The sequence below is a fragment of the Lissotriton helveticus genome, chromosome 6, assembly GCF_964261635.1.
Source record: "Lissotriton helveticus chromosome 6, aLisHel1.1, whole genome shotgun sequence".
Classification (NCBI taxonomy): Eukaryota; Metazoa; Chordata; class Amphibia; order Caudata; family Salamandridae; genus Lissotriton; species Lissotriton helveticus.
In genome coordinates, this window is record NC_136067.1 from 851,263,550 (window position 1) to 851,284,393 (window position 20,844).

The 20,844-nt window shown below is 43.8% G+C and overlaps 1 protein-coding gene across 2 annotated transcripts in view; it reads right to left on the reverse strand.

Moving 5' to 3' along the window:
- LOC144763143 (heat shock factor protein 2-like) overlaps positions 1–20,844 on the reverse strand; it is a 406,222-nt gene that overhangs the window by 84,587 nt on the left and 300,791 nt on the right. For both annotated transcript variants that reach the window (XM_078648463.1, XM_078648462.1), the window contains exons 8-10: positions 15,178–15,347; positions 2,078–2,338; positions 1,454–1,559 (exon numbers count right to left, since the gene is read on the reverse strand). In XM_078648463.1, coding sequence (XP_078504589.1) covers positions 1,454–1,559; positions 2,078–2,338; positions 15,178–15,347 — 537 coding nt within the window. The remainder of the gene's footprint in view (positions 1–1,453; positions 1,560–2,077; positions 2,339–15,177; positions 15,348–20,844) is intronic.

Consider the following 20,844-nt stretch of genomic DNA (forward strand, 5'->3'; position numbering starts at 1 on the left):
ATCTACAATTTGGGTTTGGTGAGGACTGCATGAAGGTCAGATATGTACTAATATGTACATTTACAAAACCACAAGCAGGTTTACTTTCTTTTCGCATTATTGTAGACCTCAATCAACAAGATTAAAAGACATCACCAGGCATGGGAAACTTACCCAGCTGACTCCCTTGTGGCAGGGCAAGTACCTACGTTCAGTGGCAGCCTTTAAAGGGTTCGGGGGTGGGACCGTGTGGGGATCTCAACCCTTGGGGATGTATTACGGGGCACCACATTGAAATCATTCCCACAAGTACAGGCTGATTTTGATTTACTCAAGTCACAATTCTACAAATTCCTCCAACACCGGCATGCACTCACCTCCCAGATCCGTACATTGGAGACCCTCCCTGAGTTTCATCCCTTGGTGGGCCGATTGCTTATGGGGGATCTTGGTCTCCACAAGATCAAACAAATATACCAGACATTGACGACCCATACGCCTTCCACCCTCGACAAGACATGACTTGCATGGCAAGCTGATGTTCCAGATCTGACAGATGATGACTGGGCCGAAGCCATCACCAGCCCGCGGGGCGCGGCGGTCTCCACACAATATCGGCTTATTCAATTCAAGTATTTACACCGAGCATATTTCACAAGGGTTAGACTCTGGCGGATGGGCGTTATCCAATCTCCAACATGTCTGAGGTGTGGCCGGGAGGAGGGGTCATTTTTGCACACAGTTTGGAGCTGCTCGGCATTGCAGCCCTTTTGGCGTAGAATTAGGACATGCCTCAGTGAGATGCTGTCATGGGAGATCCCACTTGATCAACGACTTTTCCTGTTACACACGACCGACGACATCGGGGGGAATCGGTACAAACAGCACTTATTGTTTCTAGCTCTCACCATTGCCAAGAGGGACATAGCGCAATTATGGAAGGCAACATCTCCCCCGACTCTGGGTAAATGGAAAACTTAGTTAGACAACTGTATGGGGGCCAAGATTGCTGTTTTTGATGCCCGGGGATGACCTGCGAAGAATCGCTAGATTTGAAACAGGTGGGCGGACTATCGGGGAATTGACCTTCCCCCTCTGCCCGATATGGACCCTTGAGGGTGCCCCCTGCTCCCGGATGCTCATCATTCTGTATGTTGGCTTAATAAAGTAATGCTGCCCTGTTTATGTATATACATTGCGACTGGTACACCATACGCACTGATGTGGAAATCGAGAACTGTCTGCATACTGTTTGTTCCATTTCACCTACATGTTTGGCAGGTATTGTTATATGATTGAAATGTGGTTGTTGGCGCAAAAACATCCTCTTGCTTTTACATGTCTCTGTGGGGCCATTGCCCATTACTATTGCAAAATATTCAAATAAAATGTGTTGTTAAAAAAAAAGAGATCACCAGATACAATAATGCTTTTATTAGAATGAATACAAAACGTTGTTTTTAAATGCACGTACTTCTACCAGCAAATCAGGATCTATACTGAACTGCTTGCCCGACAGCATGGCTTGGAAATCTTCTAAACTGCAATCCATTTTGTCCAAATAATCCACAAGCTCAGCTCTGCACATAAGAAAGAGAAATTGAAAATGTTCTATAAAAACATTTTTTAGAACACTATGACGTATGAAAAACCTGTACATAGAGTAACATATAATGTAAACACAATGTCCTATGAACTATAAGACGCTAACTTGGGCTTGGGAATGGCAATGTGAACTTTGCACCCATTAAAAACTGTTAGGGAAAGGGGGCATGAAATGGGAGACCCCCTCCCTAATGGCTTGCAATGGAATGTAAAATGCTCGACTGCTATTTTGGGACACTTTTTCTTAAATAGATGGTCTCTGCGCCGTGTGCACATGGGAGCCACCTTGCGTGAAAGACACCATTGGCAAAACTAAAAGGTGCGACAGGCAAGATGTATTAATTTCTCCATTGCTTGCTGTCTTTTGTTATCACCGTTTTAAGTTTATGCTCTACTTAAGATCATGGAAGATCTGGAACAGACACTAAATATCAAGAAAGACATTTTTCACATGGCAATTGAGTTCAGTGGTGCAACACGGTAGAAGACTTACTTTCCTAGATGGTTCATGCTTTGTGCAATGGCACCATTATCTGCTTCATTCTCGTTGAGAATAGAGTCCATCATAGTGACAGGGTCTTCGGCAGACAAGCTGCTGTTCAGCGGGCAAGAGCCTGGAAGCAGTTGATTTGGCTCATCGGACAGCGGAATGGGGATATCATCAGACTCCAAGTCCTTTTCTCCCTGTATAACAGGCCCATCTTCATACTCTTCATCATCTTCAACTAGGACAATCTCAGGGACATGGTTGAGGCTGTCAAGAGCGCAAGATGAAAAAAGAAGGCAAAGTAAGTAGGACACTTAATTTAATATTATTAATATTTATCTTGAAAAACGTTCAGTTTGAACTAAGAAAAGGCAGTAAATGTGGAAGTAGCTAAGCTGTACACATGATAGAAAAGTCTTGGTAAAGCTAAGGGAGGTCGCCTAACGGTTTTAACAAAATGAAACATAGAACATAAGATTCCTTGAAAAACAGATTTGATGGTGATCACACACAGAACATCTATCTGTGGAAAAGTCTGAGGCATGTGATCTTTGACTTTTGTATTGTCCGATGAAATACAATAAGGAAAATATCCTCGAGGTGAACCTATTCAAGACCAAAATTATGATTTTTGGGAGAGCACTATTATTTTAGCTGGGTAGCAGAGCGCACACGCTCACTGTGGTTAAGATGTTGGGACATTTTAGGCACAAGGTCAGCTTTTGAACTAACTTGGAAAGCACTAATGCACTTGTTGGAAGTATGCGACATAGATAGGGCAAACATTGAGCAGGGTGAAGCTGAGAAGGTTTTGTATTTTATTTCATGTGGAACAAAACATAACCTGAAACGGACAGTTTGAATTATGAAATGTATTTAACTTGCTAGGTAACCACAAAATTTAAAACAAAAAAAGTGATACAACTGCTTGTCCTCAAGCACGGTCGAGCAATGGCTAGGATGTTGCCTATTTTCTTCTTGTTAATTATGTCTCCAGTAATATTGATCCTGGGATCAAAATCAGCTGTTGAAAAATAATTCCAAACACACTGCTCAGTCCTGGGGCACAGAGGACTTCAAGTGGATCAAAAACGAGGGTCCCCTTCGAGCTTGGTCTGGGGACCTACTGGTGCACCATCTATTCTGGACTTTCATCCTAAACTATCTCCCCCCAGTCTGGTTCACGATGGCGAAGGACAAGCCTACTGGGGCCACGTCCAAACAGTCCACCATACACAAATACACAGGGGCTGCTGCCCAGCTGCCGGGCCGAGACGGCCATGGCGCCTATCCCAGACAATGCTGCACTCTTGGCTGCTATTACACAATCTAGGGATGCACTGGAAGCTAAGACTGGCGCTGTGGGGTCTGATGTCATGCTCCTTCGCCAGGACCTCTGCAATGCGGTCCAACTAATTACAGAAACGCGTATCTCTGCGACGGAACACACTGTGACCACCCTTCAAAAGAAGGTATCTAACTTGGAGTCGTTGACGCGTAGCCTGGCGGCTTGAGTGGACGACGTGGAGGGCCGAGCTCGACGGAACAACCTCTGTTTCATAGGCTTTCTGGAGGGCTGTGAGACCAATGACGCTGCGGCTTCTTAACCAAATGGCTTATGGAGTGACTTCCTCGCTTGTTTCATCATCGAATGGGCGCATCCAGTTCTGCAGCAGAGACCACCCCTGGGGGCACGTCCCCATCCTCTCATCGCCCGCTTCCTGAACCACAGAGACCGGGATATGATTATCCAACAGGCTCGGCTCAAGGGAGTCCTTACATATGCCTCTCAGCCTGTCATGATCTTCCCTGACTACACCAAACTGGTTTAACAACGGCGGCAGTCATTCACTGAGGCCAAGTCCTGGCTACGTGGCCTGAAGATTCAATACTCCTTGCTATCCCGGCCCGCCTACGTGTCTCATACAAATCACAGACCTACTCTTTCGATTCACCCGAAGAGGTCTTAAACTGGACAGACAAATCCATTCCACGCAAGGTAGACACCCTACCTGGAGTATACTCGGACGCCTCATCAGTGGGTTCTGGCCGAGACCTGACCATACTCAACGGGAAGCAACAGAGCAGGTCGTGCTCAAGACGGAGATCTCAGCCCCACAACAGGTCTCAAAGACGCGGAACTGATGGTCTGCAATCCCAGTCACCAACATAAAAGGAAATGTTTCCGGACTATACTCATGACATATTTCCCTTGGTGGCAACTTATATGTGGGCTACTTAGTTCCTGTACATTCGGGCAAGACTTTGGGTGCACTAATGTACGTATCATGTTTTATTGAGATCCATTGGCTGGGAGCTGATCCTACCCCCCGTTGGTGGCGGGAAGCTCACTATGCCGCGACAGATGCTTCATCGATATTGAGGTATGGGGGGGGGAATAGGTGGGGGTTTGGGTTTTGGAGAAATGTATGTTTGTGTCACAGAGCTTTGCATCCTTCTTTGGCTCCGCGTGCACTATAATACCCACCTGCTGGCCCATTTGCATGACATACACCCAACATGACAGACGCTCAGGCTAGGCGATTGACCATTATTAGTTGGAATGTCCGTGGCTACCTAGATAAGATCACGAGAGGGGCGGTACTCCGCCAGGCTAGGTGACACAATGCTGATATCCTGATGCTGCAGGAGACCTACTGGGTAATAAGACGCCTTGCCATGCACACTTTAGGTTCGTTCAGACCTACCACTCTGGATTCACTAGGGGCTCTCGGGGAGTGGCAATATTAATCTATTGCTGGCTGCCATTTGTCCATGAACGGTCCTGGTACGATTCTCAGGGCAGGTAAGTAGCGGTGTTTGGCATGCTTTATGGTGAGGGTGTCACTCTGTTTTGTGTGTATGCCCCCTCTCCTCTGCCGTCGTCCTTGGTGAAGCAGATTGCTTCCCTTTGGGCTTAATTTCCGCAGGGTCTACTGTTGGCGGGGAGTGACTGGAACAATACTATGAGCCCCTCCATGGACAGATGGCGCAGCACAGGGCACCTGACTGGCACGCACGAGTCAAAACTCCATGCGCTGACTCAGGGTTTGGGATGGGTAAATAAATACCTGGCGAAAATTGCACCCTACTGAGAATGCATTCACATATTTTTCAACTGCACACAATTCCTTTTCTCGCCTTGACTATATATTCATATCTGCTCTTCACACCCATAAACTCCAGAAGGTAGAGATCTTGCCCAGAGGCCTGTCTGATCCTTCTCGGTTCACACTGGTGGTGAGTCTCGGCCCAGATCGCTCCCCGCCCTACTGGCGCCTCTCGACATGGCTGTTACAAGATGATCCATATCACCAACAGATGTCTGTAGCCCTCCCTGATTACTTTACATATAATGTTGGTACGGTGGACTCCCCAGGGACCCTTTTGGAAGCCATGAAACTGACATTGTGGGGGGTGGACATTGCTTTCTGTACCGCGCGGCGTAGAGAGCGACCCAAGAGGTTAGTCCATACTGAGGTGCAAATTCTAAACTCAGAACGCAGGAGCAGGGAAGCCAACAGCGCGGGGGCTCGCCGCCATTTCCCCGTAGTCCAACGGCTCCACACCAGTGACCTAGACGTAGCCAAACTGTATTGGCTCACAATGCGCAGCCACATCTCTATCAGTGGGGCGACAAATCGAGTTCCCTATTGCATCGTCTGTGTCAACAGACGCTTCGACCAGTGACCCTTCCTGCATTCCGACGGATGAGGTGCTCACAGACCCTGCCCAATTTGCGACCAGCTTTGCAGCATATTACCCGGATCTCTACGCCCCATGGGAGACCCTCCCAGCGGCCACCATCGACCGCTTTTTGACCGATATGCCCCCGCAGTCCCTGCCGAACTCAGTACGTGATGACCTAGATGCTTCGATCACCGCTGAGGAGGTCTGAAGTGCCCTTGCAGATATGCGCTCGGGTAAAGCACCGGGTCCCATTGATTTTCCGTGAGAGTTTTACAAGAAATACTCAGCCCAGTTCTCGGTGCACTATTTGGCGGCTTTGCAAGCTGCTGTTGAGGACGGCCGCCTCCTGGCTGACTGACCTCACGACGAGATAGTGGTCTTTCCTAAGCCGGGCAGCCCCCATAGCTGCAAGCATCACATAGACCGATTTCTCTACTCAATAGCGAGGCCAAACTCCTGGCCAAAATCACTGCCAAACGTATTGACCCGTATATCACTACACAGGTCCATCCGGATCAAGCAGGCTTTATGCCTGACCGTGCCACCCAACACAATATTCGTCGTGCGCATATTGCGATTTCCTCTGTCGACCGGCTGCATGAACCTGCTGCGCTCCTTCTCGCCGATAAGGATGAGGCTTTTGACTCCCTTAGCTGGACTTATCTGTTTGCACTCTTGGACCGCCTGAACATTGGCTTATATGCATTTGCCTTCTGTACACCAACATTACTGTCTCGGTACGAATCACCAACGCCATTTCGCGGCCGTTCCACACTGGAAGGGATGCCCTCTTTCTCTCTACCTGTTCGCACTCGCTATGGAACCCCTCGCGGCAGGTGTGTGAATCGACACCCAGATATATGGTTTAGAGTGATCACGTGAGGTATATGATCGCATAGCCCTCTATGCCGATGACATGTTGTTCTTTTTTACACACCCGAATAGATCTGCCCCGCGCCTGCTTCGAATAATGGAAATTTTGGGCCAAAACTCTAGTCTATATATGAATGATCGCAAGTCCTACTTGTGGCCTCTGTGTGGGGGTGATCAACTTGGAACTTGGGTACAACAGGTGACGGTGGTCCCAGATGACTTTAAATACCTTGGGGTGTTCATGTCCTAGTCTCAACCCCCTGCCTGGACTAAAAATCTGGCCCCACGGTTGCCTCGGATTAAACAACAGGTGAGTTCCTGATCACATTTGCCACTGACGCTACTTGGCAGGTCGGCCATCTTTAAAATGGTTTTGTTGCCCTATCTACACCAAAATCATCCCTACCCAATACCACATGCCTGGTTTCGGCAATTGAATTCAGTTCTCAGCCATTTTCTCGGGGGGGGCGGCCTCTGTGCGGGTCGCCCTACGAACATGCTTTCAGTCCACATACAGTGGGGGCCTCACGACCCCAGATATTCAGTCGTATCATGCAGTGTCACATCTCCTCATTCTTAACGACTGGTGGTATGGTGATGGAGGACATCCTGCCTATGCGCTCCAGCATGGGCTGATGTACTCTAAATCGCTACACATGATTCTGTACGCTAACACGACACTCAAGTCACTGCCGCCTGCAACCCAGACCATCTTTGTAATCTGGCGGTAGGCCTTGCGCAGGATCGGGTGGTGGGGCAGGCTTACTAAGGAGACCCCACTCTGGTGTAATGGCCTCCTACAGCAACTACTTGAACTTTCCGGGTTCACAGGCTGGGACGCTATTGGCATCTCAACGGTTGGAGATATTCTCCAAGGTCGGACCCTTAAATCCTTCTACCAACTACAATCCGACTTCCAAATGCCCCGATCCCAATTCTACAGATATCTTCAATTTTGACACGCGCTATTTCCTTATATTGTGCAACAAGACACCATCCCCGATTTCAACCCCATTGAAGCCAAAGTGTTTATGGGTGCACTGGGTACACACAAAATCACATGGCTATACCGCACCCTGGTCACTAATAGCTACAATACACTACAATACACTACACAAGACCAGGTAGGCTTGGCAGGAAGATCTGGATCCGCTCGTATCACAGCGGGGGATCAGCCATCGCGGCGCGTCTACGCATTTATAATTCAAATACCTCCACAGAGTTTACTTTACTCGCTACAGGCTTTGGCGTACTGGTATAATTGAATTTCCCCTGTGCCTGCGCTGCGGACTGGCAGAGGGTACCTTGCGCCACACGATATGGGACTACACCACCCTATCGGGGTTTTGGCGCGGGTTACTGACCTGTCTCTCTGAAGTCTTGGAGTGGGATGTTCCACGGTGTCTGTGCCTAACCATGCTCCATATTACCGATGGGATCGGAGGTAACAGGTACAAAAGGCACCTGCTGTTTCTGGGGCTTACCTTAGCTAAACGCGATATTGCTATGGCTTGGAAGGAGACCCTCCCGCCCTCTGTTGGGGCATGGAAGAGAGGCCTTGATTTCTCCATGGTGCTGGAACTTCAGATTTTTAAAGCGCTGTGATGCCCCCAGAAACATCCCAAAATATGGAAGCGATGGGACGATTATAGGGGTATATATCAGCCTCCTGTGCCGATGATCTGCCTTGACAATCACCAGCTGGATACGCACACCCTGATTCATTGCTCATATATGTCGCAATCGGAGTCATTATAACATATTACATGTATGTAAGCTGTGACACTGTTGTTCTTGGTTTACGATGTTTCTTTTTGTTTGTCTCAGTCATATGTATCTTTTATTCTTCACCAAACTTATTGTAAAATATTGGCATCTTTATCAATGCCATCTCATGTATATGATGTGTTGCCCTTGCCTCTCCTGGGCTCATATTGCTGGTCAACAATAAAATTTGTTGCGATAAAAAAAAAACGAGGGTCTCATTACTGAAATAGATTGGGTACATACTACTGGTCTCATTACAGAAATTCAGTGAGTCGAGAGAACCTGGTCCTGACCAAATAAGTAGTTGAGAAGGGGGAAGGGAGAGTAAGTAGGGATGAGATGATGGGAAATCAGTGAAAAGACTGATTGAAATTATCTATATAGACTAAGCCTGGGAAAGCTCAAGTAAACAATCTGCCAGACTGTACTTTTCAAGATTTCCAAAATTTGGAAATGTACTGTTTCTGCAGAAGCAGACAATTGTTTCCTTTTCTAGCATTAAGTTTGAGGTTGCATGATAGAGTCTGAGCTTTGGCGATGCATCAGTTCCGTGTTTCAAAGCAGGCTGGCTTCTCAGTAGTGTCAAAAGCAAAAGTGTATTTCATCTGGATATTGCTGGGATTCATTTGAAAGAACCATAAACAGTGCAACAATGGTATAAGAAGTACGCAGTGTCAGTAGTAAGGCAAACGCTAGAGAACAGTGCAACCAAAGAAGACCCTGCATTGCCATAGCCAGTTTATTCTGATTGCCTTAATCAACAATCCAATCTAGTCAGAGAAGGCGCTTACAAGTCCAGTCAATGTCTAGAGCCCCCAAAGAATATTCCTTGCTACAGGGTGTCAAGTGCTGCGAGAAGGTCCATAAGGAAATGTACTGCCACCATGGTTCCTCATGCAAAAAGAACAATTGATGAAAGAAATGCTGAACAATGTTAAACACTCACCCCCAGTACAGAGATCTGGGCGGAAATGCATCATTTATTTTGCTCACCACGCCACCCCAGTTTGGACCCTGCCAAACACAAATCAGTCTTGGCCCCGTTGCTCATGGGAACAGTCCATCCTGGACTGCTAGGCAAGGTCCTCTCTGCATCTGAAACAACCATCTTAGGACCACTTTCAGGGTATCCCCCCTCATCAGCCAGGATAGCCTAAATCCAGTGGCATGGCGTGCATAGGACCATGCTGGGGCTGAGTGTTTGACATTGTTCATCATTCCGTCTATCAATTGTTCTTTTTGCATGTGTTACCATAGTGGCTCAAGCAACAGACATCATCCTAAAGGTAGACCGTTGCTACCTGGTATCAATCTCGGAGGTAGACTTATTGGTACTTACACATGCAACTAACAGGATGGTAGGATTTTACTTCATAAGGTGTAGAATCTCAACAACCAAAATAGCTGGATGAGGAGTTTACTGTTTATCATCTTCAGAGGAGCAGGTTTTTTATTTGATTTTGGGTTCTATAGAGCTTTCGTGTGCCCTGAGGCGTCTTTGCGCTGGCCTGTGATAAAAAATGGAGTATATTTACTTGCAGTGGAGCTATGTTTTTAATTTGTTTCTGAATATCAGGAGAGTGCGAGGCGCTTTTATATCTAGACGCAAATCATTTAATTGAAGTGCTCTGTTTCTAACAAAACGTCTGCCACCCCAGGAGACCAGCTTATGTGAGGGAACCACTAGTTTGTTTTCAGAGCTAGACAAAAGGGATCTGCTATGAATGTACCATCTGAACTTCTTTTTCAGGTAGTTATGCCTGTCCCAGCTAAGGCTTTGAAAGCTAGGCATACTGCTTTGAAAATGGCTCGCTTCTTTATAGGGAGCAAATGAAGCTTATTTAGAGGTTGGGTTGTAGAATGAAATTTGGGTAGGTTTATGGGCATTCTAGTTGCGGAGTTTTGGACAGTTTGTAACTTTGACGTCAGCTTGTTTTGCAGATTAAGATAAAGTCCATTGCAGTAGTAAATGAGAGAGAGAACCAGTGCAATGACTACTGTTCATAATAGGTCAAATGGAATTAGGTGACTGATTTTCTTTAAAGTTTTTAAAACGCAAAAAGAAGAGGAGATGACTGCATTGACCTGATTTTTATAGGTTAGTCTATTATCCAGAAAGACTCCCAGTTTTTTTTACTTTATTCTTTGGGACTGGGAGAGTTCCAAAGCCTTGCGGCCACCAAGAAGGAGTCCAGAAGGATGCACTATGCCCAAACAACATCACCTCTGTTTTGGCTGAATTTAATATAAGGCAATTTTTGCCCATCTAATCGTTGACTTCAGACATTCAGTTCTGAAAGGATTCCTCCATGCCATGACCTGCGCTGGAAATGGACACCACGATATGGGTATCATCAGCGTAGGACACTAATGAAAACCAAAATGATCCGATAAGCACTGTCAGAGCGGTGAAATATAAATTAAAGAGGGTTGGGCTTAATGATGAAACCTGGGGAACATCACAAGGTAAGGTGTAAGGTTCTGAAGTAAAGTCATCTAAGTTTACAGATTGAACCCTATTAGTTAGAAAGGACTGAAGCAGAGCTAATGCACAATCTTCAAACCCCAACTTGCTCAACCGGTTGTCCAAACATGTATGGTCAACCGTATCGAAAGCAGCAGATGGGTCCAACAGGACCAGAGTCGCTCTGCCACCCCTGTCCAAGGTGGATTGGATTTCCTCTGTGACCACAATAGGGGCTGTCTCCGTGCCATGACTACTTCAGAACCCAAATTGGGTAACATTTAAGTAGCTGTGCTGCTCAATGAAGGATGCTAGCTGTAAGCACATAGCCTTTCCCACCAACATGGCTGGAAAAGGAAGCCTTGCTATAGGACTGATGCCTTTTTCCAATCCTTATGAAATATGCCTGTAAGGTGTGGAGAAGTGTGGCTCAATGGTTAGAGCGGCAGACCCTGATGCAGAGGTCTAGCCCGGGACCAGGGTTCAATTCCCCGCCTCGGCGGGTCTTGGGCTCAAAATTCCACGGACCTGATAATTCTCGCTTCGGTGCCTATTCCAATCATGGAGTCCCACTCTGCAACTCTGGGCAATAGCTTGCTTAATCTTCACAACGGCCCCCACAACGCTAAGGATGCCTGGCTCCACCTTGGGGGTGCCCAGGAGTGGACACCTCACAGGGAAAGCCAGGATGGGTTCCACAGCGATATTCGTACAAGCGCCTTGAGACCCTTGCGGGTGAGTAGTGCGCTATACAGGTATCAATTTACAATTTAAGAAACATTACATTAACGATTTTTTCTAAATGTCCAGCAATAATATCAGGAACCATCTGAATAGTAGTCAGAGGGCAAGGATCAAGTGAAGATCCTGACTTGGTAGCCATAATCAGCTGTCTGACTTTCTCCGCTGATAGAATGGTAAATTCTCTGAAGGGTAGAATAGGTGTTCACTAAGGGATCAGCGAACAAGAGCAGCTTGCTAGTTTGGCTATTGGCAGAAAAACTATAACCTCTTTATGGAACCCCTTACCCGGATACTCAAACAAGAAATACCACATATATGCTGACGACACCCAATTGTACTATAAAATAAAATCCCATGCTGATATCCTGCACCTTAACAGAGCCTTAACCAAGATCCAAACATGGTTCCACAACAATCATCTGAAACTCAACCCTAACAAAACTGAGATCATCCTCTTCTCTCCCAAAAACAACCCTCTCCCCATCAAAACTTGGATCGCCGACCTTAATGCGCTAAACTGCTCTCTCTCCCTCGCCGATTCGGTTAAATCACTCGGCATCACCATTAACAATAAACTCACACTAAATTCCCATGTCAAAAACTCAGCAAAAAGTGCACTATTCTCTCTCCGGCATCTCAAAAAAATCAAACCTTTTATCCCAGCTGTAGAATTCAAATTAATTATCCAGTCTCTTGTTTTATCCAAAATAGACTATGGTAATGCTCTTCTCTCTGGCACCCCCAAAATTCACCTGGCCCCCATCAAATCAGTTCTCAACCTAGCCGCCAGGCTAATAACAAACTGTAAACGCTTGGACCACATCTCCCCTGCCCTCAAGTCCCTCAAGTGGCTCCCCATTAAAGGTAGATCCTCATATAAAATTGCCTGTATTACTCACAAAGCCCTTTACCAGAAGACCCCATCCTACCTCTCAACTAAACTTAAAAAAGCTGGCTGTGTCCGAACACTGAGAAGCACCAACACTCTTCTTCTCATACCCCCCCCCCTACTCAAAAAAGCTGTTTCGAAATCCCGCTCCTTCTCTGGTAAGGCCCCTACCATTTGGAACGCCCTACCCAAAGACCTTCTATGCAACCCCTCTTACTCCAGATTCAAAAAAGACCTTAAAACTCATTTGCTAACTAAATTTTGGGGAAACTAAATCCCGGATCACCTTTCTGACTACCTCTCCTCCTCCTTCCTTAGACTACTACCCGTTCCCCCATTCACCCTCCCCCCCATTTTTCTCCTGTCGCCTCCCTCTCCCCCCTTTTCTTTACCTCTCACTACCTACTAGGTCCTTTGAATCCTCCTTGACCTACTATTACATTTACTATTTATAATAACATTCTGGTTCCTGCAACTTGCTTCTCTATCTCTTCCTATATGTACCTTTTATCACTATTGTTTTCCCTAAATTATTCCCTGTATTTTTATTGGTTTGACCATCTGTATAACCCGTTTCGACCAAATACCGTATTGTTTTATTGTGTACTTCCATTGCTGATGTAAAGCGCTCTGATACCCTCGGGCGGAGCTAGCTCTATATAAAACCTTCAAAATAAAAAATAAAATAAAATAAATAAATACAAATAAATAAATAAAATTTAAATGTCCTGAACCTTCTTTTGGAAGAAAATTGCAAATGCATTACAGAAGTCTTCATTGCCTGAGGTAAAATTAGCAGTTGGGATGGTAGTTAGTTTAATAATCGTTCGAAAGAGCTCCTTAATGGAGTTTTTAGCGGACTCAATCTTTTTCATATAATAATCTGATTTGGTAGTTAAGGTGAGTATTTTATATTTAGCTAAGCACTGCTTATATTTTTCTTTTTCTATTACGTTGTATTCCTTTCTCCATATTCTCTTCTATCTGCGACAGTGTTGTTTAGAGGCTTTTTGTCCTGAATTGTACCATGGAGCTGAAGGATTAGTCCTTTTAGATGTTTTATGTTTCATAGGAGCAAGATTATCAGTGACTGACTGAATCCAATGTTCATATTCTCTATGGGCTGTGTCAGGATCTGCTGAGACCACCGGTTCAGAAACAGATAAAGCAGCCCTCATGTCTGAATCTCAAAGTTTATGCCATAGTTGAAAGGATTTGGTATTGCTGGCATTAGATGTGCTTATATAATTGGAAAAAACATTAATTGTAAAAATCATAGCTGTGTGAGCAGACCAAATTAAATTAAGAGCCTTTAAAAATGTCACATTCCGATTATCAGTAAAAACTTCATCCAGAGTGTGGCCCACGCTGCTAATTATTTGAGATAGACCAAAACCAGTCATGGTGCCGATAAGATCATCAGTGTCTTTGTCTACAGTGTTTTCTAAGTGGTAATTAAAATCACCAAGGATATAAAATCATTTTTAAGGGAGCATGATTCCAAAAGAAGATGAATGTCTTGTGGAAACAGTGTTCTAAAACCCGGTGGAGGATATATCAATTATCCATTAAAGGATTGATTTTTTGAGAGCTCAATGTTGAAGAGCAGTGCTTCACAGTCTTTGAAGAAGGCTGGTAAATAGGAGGCGGAGACAATATTTATAAGAAATATTGCTAACCCTCCCCCTTTCGTATGAGTTCTATCCAGCCTGCGAATGGTATAACCTGGGGAGGGGATGCAGCCGCCATATCAGGGTTACAAGTAGCCTCTGCCCGTGTTTCAGTGATAAAAGCCATATCCACATAATGGCTTTCTAAGAATTCTACACATTCAACTGTGTGTTTCACCAAAGACCTCACATTTATTAGAGCACAGCGAATATCAGGGTTCTTCTGCTCTCTAGAGCATATCTTAGTGACACTTTTCACATATGCAAATGTTAGTATCTAGCTCTAAATGCTGGCTCATATGTATTTTGCAATCTGGAGTGGTCTTTGTAAACCTCAGAAACAGCACACTGAAACTGAGGGAGCAGAAGCCAGAAAATTGGCTCTTCTTTTGGCAGTTAAGTGCACCTTTTTGCACCAGTTTTATTGTGTTTGGGCATGTATGGCAAATTGATTTTTCGGCCATGGTGTAGTAGGATCAGATGAAAGATCTATACTGCGGTATGAGCAGTAATTTGGGTCTGTGTGAGGTAATCATTGTCAAGGATTGGTCTTGAAGTTCACAAAGTGAATTGTCAAAGGTACATATGACGTTAGGTTAGTGGGGACCTTGTTAAAATTACGAGAAGGCGGTCGGGCAATGCACCCTTTGTTTGGATCCCTATGACATCTCGGGCAAGGTCTGAGAAACGTTACCAACATGTAGCCAAGTCTGAGAGTGCATGGTGAAAGGAAACAAAAATAGTCACTTAAAAGTTGTTAATGGATTTTTAGAAAAGTTAAACAAAAAGATAAATAATAAACGTATCCGTATAGCAATTCGAATATTCAACAATGGTGCAAATAATTTTAACATATGAGAATTGTCATAGGGCTTTTCCTGAACTGGAAGGTAGCCCGCCTCTCCATGGAACAAATTACATTGTATCATTTTCATGACATTTTTATCTACATTAAGTTAACTATTTTCTTAATGATCTAAGTTCAGCACATTTTTATTTTTTTTCTTACCTGGAAATGTCAGACGATGTGTATTTACTTTTTGCAACTGTGTGGTGATTATTTGAAGAGTCTCCTTCTCCTTCTCCCTCTCCCTCCAGGTCGTCCGTGACATCATAAATGATGATGTCGTCTGTGAGCTGACCTCTTCTCTTTAAACCTTTTGTGCTAGGAATGGGTTCCTGTTGAAATTCTTAGCATTAAAATCTGTGCGTTCCTCTATAATGCATACCACCTTCTCCTCACTGACAAACGCAGTTAGTAAATTCCTTATTTTATAGTTCTTCAAAATCCCAACATGGTGACACTGCATTGCATATATAATGGTAAAACAGATACACTAAGCAGTGTAGAAGAAAGTAAACATCAGAAAAAGAAAGAGAGCAATATAAAGCACAGAAAAAGCAGTACAGTATCACCACAATCAGAAACAACACTTAAAAGGCAAGTCCTTAGAATACTGGAATAGACATAATAGAGATTTGGAGGCTATATACTAAAGTGCATATTCTATATATCAAAGAACAAAGAACAAGAGTAAATCAACAACAAAGAGAAGAGTAAATCAAAAACCTAAAGAAATAGCAGAATCGAGAAGGAGGAAAAGGATCCCCTAAGGGGTTGGAAGCTGACCCGGTAGTTTTCAGTGCTGGGAAAAGGAAGGATCAGCAGGCCCTACAGATTCTGTGAAGCAAGTAGGACTACCAGGAAGGAGGTTTAATCATGGGGCATGATGCATTTTAGACTGGTTTTCCAAATCTGGAGGGAGGGATTGAGATTTTAACAGCTTTACCGATTCTGGGACGGTTGCTGGAGAAAGTTCTTTTAAGAGTGCATTTTCCTGAAACTGGGAATGTCAGTTGTTGAAGGTAAGGGAATGGCTTCTTTGAGCACTATTTGTGGCTTATAGCTCACGTTTATGTGAATGATAAAGGGGTGTTTTGTGGTGGACGACCTTGTATGTGGGGCATGCTGTTCTACAGGTAGAGCAAGAGTAGAGATGTAACCATAAGAGGGACTCATGACCAGGAGCAATCCAGTTGAATTTCCTGGTATAAGTCTGAAGCATAGCCAAAAGAGTGGAGAACTGCTTAAAGCAGTGTTCTAAGCTGCAGCGTTGCGCTCAATACAAAATATTACTAGAACTGTGGGGCTGATCCTGACAGAAGAACCATGGTTTGATGTTTCACAACAATTTCAATAGGCATTTTGCATTTCCAGCAATGTCCTTAATACAGGGACGACTATTTGAAGATCTGACTAACCTGAAACAAAGGGGCTTTGACAATATTTTAGCCTTAGGAAAAATGTTTAGTCCTGGCAGTTCATCCTTCTATTACTTAGAAAAACGAATGGAGCTATACTATGAGAATAGGAGAGCCTCAAATGTGTGCTGGTTCACATTGTTTTGCAATTAGGGCATCCAGGAGCAAATAAGTCAGGCAGGATGGAAGTTAATTAAAATTCTATGTGCTATCAATTCTTAGATACAACTGAATGTCTTCCACTTAATGATGGAAGGAGATAAAGGAGTTTGCAAATAGTTCAGAAAGCACTAAGCAGACATGAAAGAACAGGACTTTACGGGACTTTAAAAAGCACAGCTTCTCAGATAATTTTTGCATCATTTTTCAGCCCCTTTGGTGATGTAAGCATGTTATAAAGCCAGATATATGCAGAGCAGCCTAATAGGCACATGTTTAACTTCAAATGCTATGGTTAAGGATCATAAACTCATAACATATTTATAGATACAATTGCCCTGGGCAACATCTAAATGTACAGGTTTCATCTTCTACGCTCAATTCGGCCTCCCCATGTGCAGGTATGACTTCAAGCTACTAGTGCACCCCACTGGCCTGTATAATGTTAACGGCCCAGTGCCGCTTCTCAGGGCGCAGACACAGCTGAAAGTGCAGCTTCTGAAGTGCCGATAAAAACTTGAGTGACCAGTACAGCCTCACCATGCACATAATGGCTACAAATGCCTACTGCAGCCTTCTTATAGGCTGGACAGAAATTCTTAATTCAGCCTGCCTATGGTTACACCCTGAAATATCCAGAGCAGCCCTACGGCCATGGGCAGGTACGGCTCACAAACGTACAGAGCAGCCTCTCTATATGTAGGCTACAAAGAAGGTGCCTTTTTGTTTTTTAATATATTTTTTATTGGGTTTTATTACACTTACAACATATGACAAGTAACATGTAGTCCTCATCGCATTTGTACATACAGGGGTCACAGGCATTTATGATCTCAAATAAAGAAATTAATGGCTCAGCATTTTCCTTGGTTCAGAGGGAAGGGAGAAATGGAGTCAGATGACTACTGCAAAAGTTTGGCATTATCACTGGCAAGTCGAACGTCGTATCTTACAGATACCTTTGAAGCTTTCCTGATCAGGATTCACACCAACTGTTGTCGGAGGCAGAACGAAGACTAGCCATGCCGTTTCTGGTGGCCTGTATCTTGTTAGCAATGTGCTGGCTATGGACTCAGTTTCCTTAAGAGGGATTGCTAGGTTCTTGTTCTGAAGACTGCAGACTTAGTCATTCATCAGGCTCTCTTGTTAGCCTTAAAATTGTGATTTTCATATTGAATAAGGACTTCGTCCACCTCTTGTTTCGGTGTGAGAGTTGTTTATCAAGGCATTAACGCCTTTAGTGAACCAGGAAGCAGAATTCTCTTTAACACGGAGTTCAACAATATTGGGGCCGGTGAAAAAAAAAGTGCCCAGATTCTAGCATCATAAGTAGATTAGTCTATGCTCTTGATGTCTCAGACAGTGAATAGAATCTTATTGATACGAAATTAACGGCCACATGCATCAATGTTCCCGTTTGCGAATTCTTAATTGCGAAAATTAAGGAAAATTAAGAATTCGCAAACGGCAATGCATTAAAAAAATCGCAATTATTTTTGCGATTCCTTAATTTTCCTTAATTGCAATTCACAATTTGCGAATCGCAATTAAGGAATCCCTTTCCATTGATTCTCATGGGCCTAGAGGCCCATAGGAATGAATGTAAAGGCATTCTCATTTTGCAATTCGCAATTAAGGAATCACAAAATGAGATTGCAATTTCAAGGGTGCAGGGGGGGGTCCAAAGGACCCCCCCCTGCACCCCTGAAATGAACCTTAAAGTACATTTTTCACACACACATACCCCAAGGGCATGTCTGTGTTTAAAATGAAACATTCAAAAATGCACTTTTGTGCATTTTTGAAAATTTCGCAAATTACCATGAAGGTTAACTTCATGTTAATTTACCACTTCCTATTTGCAATTTCGCAATTTAAAAAAAAATCATGCATTGCATTTAAGAAATCGCAAAATTGCGATTTCTTAAATGCAATCGCAATTTAAAAATTGCAAATAATTTGCGATTTATTAAATTGCAAAAAAACCAAAAAGCTTCATGCATCCCAAAAAAGGGATTTGCATTCGCAAACGGCCGAATTTTGCGATTCGCACCGTTTGCGAATGCAAAAAGCCTTGATGCATGTGGGCATAATAGACTGACAGAGATGAAACAGGGAGATGGCTTTACTACAGGAAGGGAGCTAGAAATCTGAATGTGGTCTTGTTTGGAGATCACTAGGTCCAGTACAAAAATGTCTTTGCTATAGGTAGGTACATCACAATGCTTTCGTAGGAGTTTTCATTTAGGAACTTTTTAAAGTCACAATATAAGAGTCATTGAACTTAGCCCAGCGAAGATTTTGGTCTACATGAAATACATTTTCACACTATGAGATGAGCTGTCTGCTTGTGAAGTCCAAGAGTTTTTCAACAAAAAATTATTTATGACTGGGGATGTGTTATACAACCTAATTAACAAAGGCTTGATATTACAATATCCACAGATGAGCTTTAGAAAGAGATAGCGTGGTGACTTTTAGGAGGTTTAAAGAAGATGTGTCTTTGAAAATAACAGTAATGTCACTACCAGATTTGTGAGTTATTATATATGTATAACAAGGAGTAGAGTGAATCAAATTTCACCTTTTTCGTTGAAGGGTCCACTATAGAACCCTACATACATTTTTTAAAGATGGACATTTTAATGACTACATCACCTACAGATTCTCTACACATTGTTTCGCAATAACCAAGTGACCATTAATTATAGAAATCATGAAATGTAATGAAATAAAAGTAGTGCATAGATACATCAATCAATCATATGCCCTCAAAAAATAAATAAACACAGCAACTGCAGGGAAAGCACACTCTGTGCAGAGTCACGCCTCTGAAACTACCACCACTTTTTTCTAGCACACTACTAATGTACACTCATGCCCATGCTGATTCCTTCCATACATGGGCATACTGTTTCAAAGGGATTGATACTTTTAGTGATTTGGCACTTTCAATGCTAACCAAATGGTGTCAGAATGAACTGACATATTTGATGGGAAACCTTTTATGGCATTTTACCAAATCATTAAGCTGCTCAGCCTAAAAGCATCAAAATAGGCATTTAAACTTTATTTTAAGTTTCAAATGAGAAACTCCAGGAAGCCTAGGACACCCACAAAACCAGTGGCAGACAGTGTAGTAAGAAAAAAGGATGAAAATGCCCAAAACGGATCACAGGAAGGAAAGTGCAAGAGGTGTGTAAGAGACCTCTACGCTGAGCCGCACATAAGACTGGAGAATGAAAAATTATTTAACAAATGGTAGTAGGACCTGAACAGAGTGGTGCCTCACAAACACCAGTGTTTGCATGTTTGAACTCATTTCCTTTCAAGAGAAAATGTTTCATTTTCAATGGCATCCAACAAGCCTGGAGGAAAAGGAGCTGGTCCTTTCAGTATCTTTTAACTGGAACCCTTCCCTAGTAGGGAGTATCTTCTTGAACCTTGAGCACTATATCTGATTCCCCATAGATAACAAGAGGTTCAGGAACAGTCTTCTAAAGGAAGATATCATATTCACCGTCCCTGAGCTTCAGGCCATTGATATTCTAGACATGCCTGTAAAGCCCTGGGGCTAACTGCGCCAAAGCTGAACAATGACCCATTATGCCAGAAGCTCTTTTAACGTCGAATAGCAGGGAAGCTGCTGGATAAACTATGCTCTACACTTTATATAAGGTATGTTCTTGTTTGGGGTAAAAGTGTACCCAAGAACTGCTCAGATAAGATCTAAGATTTAGCGCATCAGGTCTTTCCTTACTTATAATCAGGTTGTTATCAAAGCATACATTAAAACACAATGGTAAATCAAAGCCACCACGTCTATCAACAACCCCGCTCAGTATAGATAGCCAGCATGAATCAATCCCCAGTACAGTCCATGATAATTCTGCCACCCACCCCAGATTTGTTTGTGTTTTTGTGGACATCCACGAGCCACAGTAGTAGTAGTTGTTGGGAAAACCAATCCACCCTGGCCCCTCATTCAGCCACTGCATAGGGTTGCTGAGGTCCATTTTCGAGCTATGTGCCATATGGCGACCAGCAGTGCCACTCCAATAAACACACACTGCCAAGCTCTTTAAGAAGCCCCTGCAGGGAAATCTATGGGGTAAGCTTTAGTGTCTTGTCTAGTCCCAAGGAGAGTTCACACTCTACCTTCTGCCAATAGCAGGCTAGCATGGGACAGGACCAGAAAACATGGAAGAAGGCAAGTCCATGAGCTGCTCAGTGAAAGAAAGTAGGCTGGGGAATT